General features: G+C 38.8%; 1 protein-coding gene across 1 annotated transcript in view; it reads right to left on the bottom strand.

Moving 5' to 3' along the window:
* The window catches only part of Bzw2 (basic leucine zipper and W2 domains 2), a 59,368-nt gene that overhangs the window by 23,032 nt on the left and 34,427 nt on the right, over window positions 1–1,909 (bottom strand). The window contains exon 5 of the mRNA XM_008837606.3: window positions 1,501–1,566. Coding sequence (XP_008835828.1) covers window positions 1,501–1,566 — 66 coding nt within the window. The remainder of the gene's footprint in view (window positions 1–1,500; window positions 1,567–1,909) is intronic.

The following is a 1,909-nucleotide window of genomic DNA, read 5'->3' on the forward strand; positions in this document are numbered from 1 at the left end:
GTCTTTTTGAGACAGGGTCTCCTTGTAGCCCCAGCTGTCCTGGAACTCACTATGTAGATCAGGCTGGCCTTGAACTTACAAAGATCCGCCTGCCTCTGCCTCCCAAGTGCTGGGATTAAAGGCGTGCACTGCCAAGCCCGGCAATATATGGTTTTTTAAGTTGATGTAAAGAAAAATGATGTGAAAATGTCCTGTAACTCTACTCTCTTAGAATATTACGTAGAGTTTGAGGTGCGCACTTGCAGATTAACAATTTTTTGTATTTATTTTTATTTTACATGTATGAGTGTCTTGTCTGCAAGTATATAAGTGCACCCAGATCATGCAGTCCCTGAGGAGGCCAGAAGGCACTGAATCACCAGGAGTTATAGTTGGTTGTTAGCCACCATGTTGGTGCTGGAAACTGAACCTAGGTCCTCTGAAAGAGCAATCAGGGCTCTTAACTGCTGAGACATCTCTTCAGCTTCTGCAGATTTTTTAATAAAGTTGTTTCATGTTGGTATTTTATAATCAGTCATACATTGATTTTATAGTATAACATCCAGATGACAGTGAAACTTTTTGATTGAATCTAACAAATTTCTGAACGCTTTGTATACTAACACAACAGAGTTACTTCTGGGACAAAAAGAGTTCCTAAGACTTCAAATGTTTAATTTTCATCTGGTCCAAAAGTGGGTTTAGTGGCACATGCCTGCAGTCCTAGTACTCAGGTGGATGCAGGGGGATCAGAAATTCAAGATTATCCTGGATTACATAGTGACTGATATATACCAGATCCCAGGGACAGAGAAGGAGACAGAGAAACAGAGAGACACACACATTCAGAGAGAGAGAGAGAAACATAAGATCTGTGTACAAAGATGCTTGTAGATAACACTGTTCACTGATGGGAGACTGGCTACAACCTACCACACATTGGAGCACCATGCTATCTTTTAAAGATTGAGGCCATAGCTCATGAAAAAATAAGGAGAAATTAAATGAGAAAGCAAAGTGCAGAGTAACCATTGAGTAGTAGTTTGACCCGAGGCAAGTAATTTTTTTTGCCCCCACCCCCTTTTTTCCTTCTGAAACTGGGAATCAAACCCATTTGTTTTTGCCCATTTTCTATTGCTAGTAACATGTCAGTAATAGGTGGAATTAAAAGAGGTTTATTTTAGCTCACGAAGCTGGAGGTCCAAGGTTAAGGCAATGATCTTCCTGGCGGAGTCCAAAGGTGGTTCAGGGCATCATAGAGCAAGACATGGGGAGAGTGTATGTAAATCTGTATCTCCTCTCCCCACTTCTCCTTATAAAGCCACCAGGATTCCATCAAAGGACTTTGCCTAATCTTTTTCACCTTTCCAAGGCTCCACTTCTAGATAGCTGAATTAAGCTTCTATCTTCTTAGTGGCTTACAACGAGGCTGATTTTGTTCACATGGACTTTTGGACAACTACGGTCTGTCCCCATACATTCCATCACTTTAAAGAAATAGGTACTATATTGAATTATTACCTTTTTCATTTCATCTTCAAATGCCTTTTCCAAATACTTGTATCTCCTGATGAGTTTATTGAAGACCTAAACATAAAATAAGGTCATTAAGTTATACACTTCAAAGGCTGTGTATCTTTTAATGTTCCCCCACCAGGACATCAGCCAGGATTTTGTCAGTCTGTAAATATGCAACAATTTACAAGATCAAATACAGATCCAAAGATCTTTTTTTAAAAAAAATTTTTTAATAACTACATGATTAGAAGAAGCATTTCATTACAGCTTTAACATATTCAGTAACACACTCCAGAGCAAGAGTAACATCTCTTTCACAAGTGGGTGCAAGTTTCTAGGATCACAGTTCAATTAATACAGTTATACAATATTGAACTCAGTATAAGCCCTGTAAGACATAAAATTGAATGAG

This window comes from Nannospalax galili, unplaced genomic scaffold (assembly GCF_000622305.1).
Source record: "Nannospalax galili isolate Female #2095 unplaced genomic scaffold, S.galili_v1.0 scaffold719, whole genome shotgun sequence".
NCBI classification, from domain to species: Eukaryota; Metazoa; Chordata; class Mammalia; order Rodentia; family Spalacidae; genus Nannospalax; species Nannospalax galili.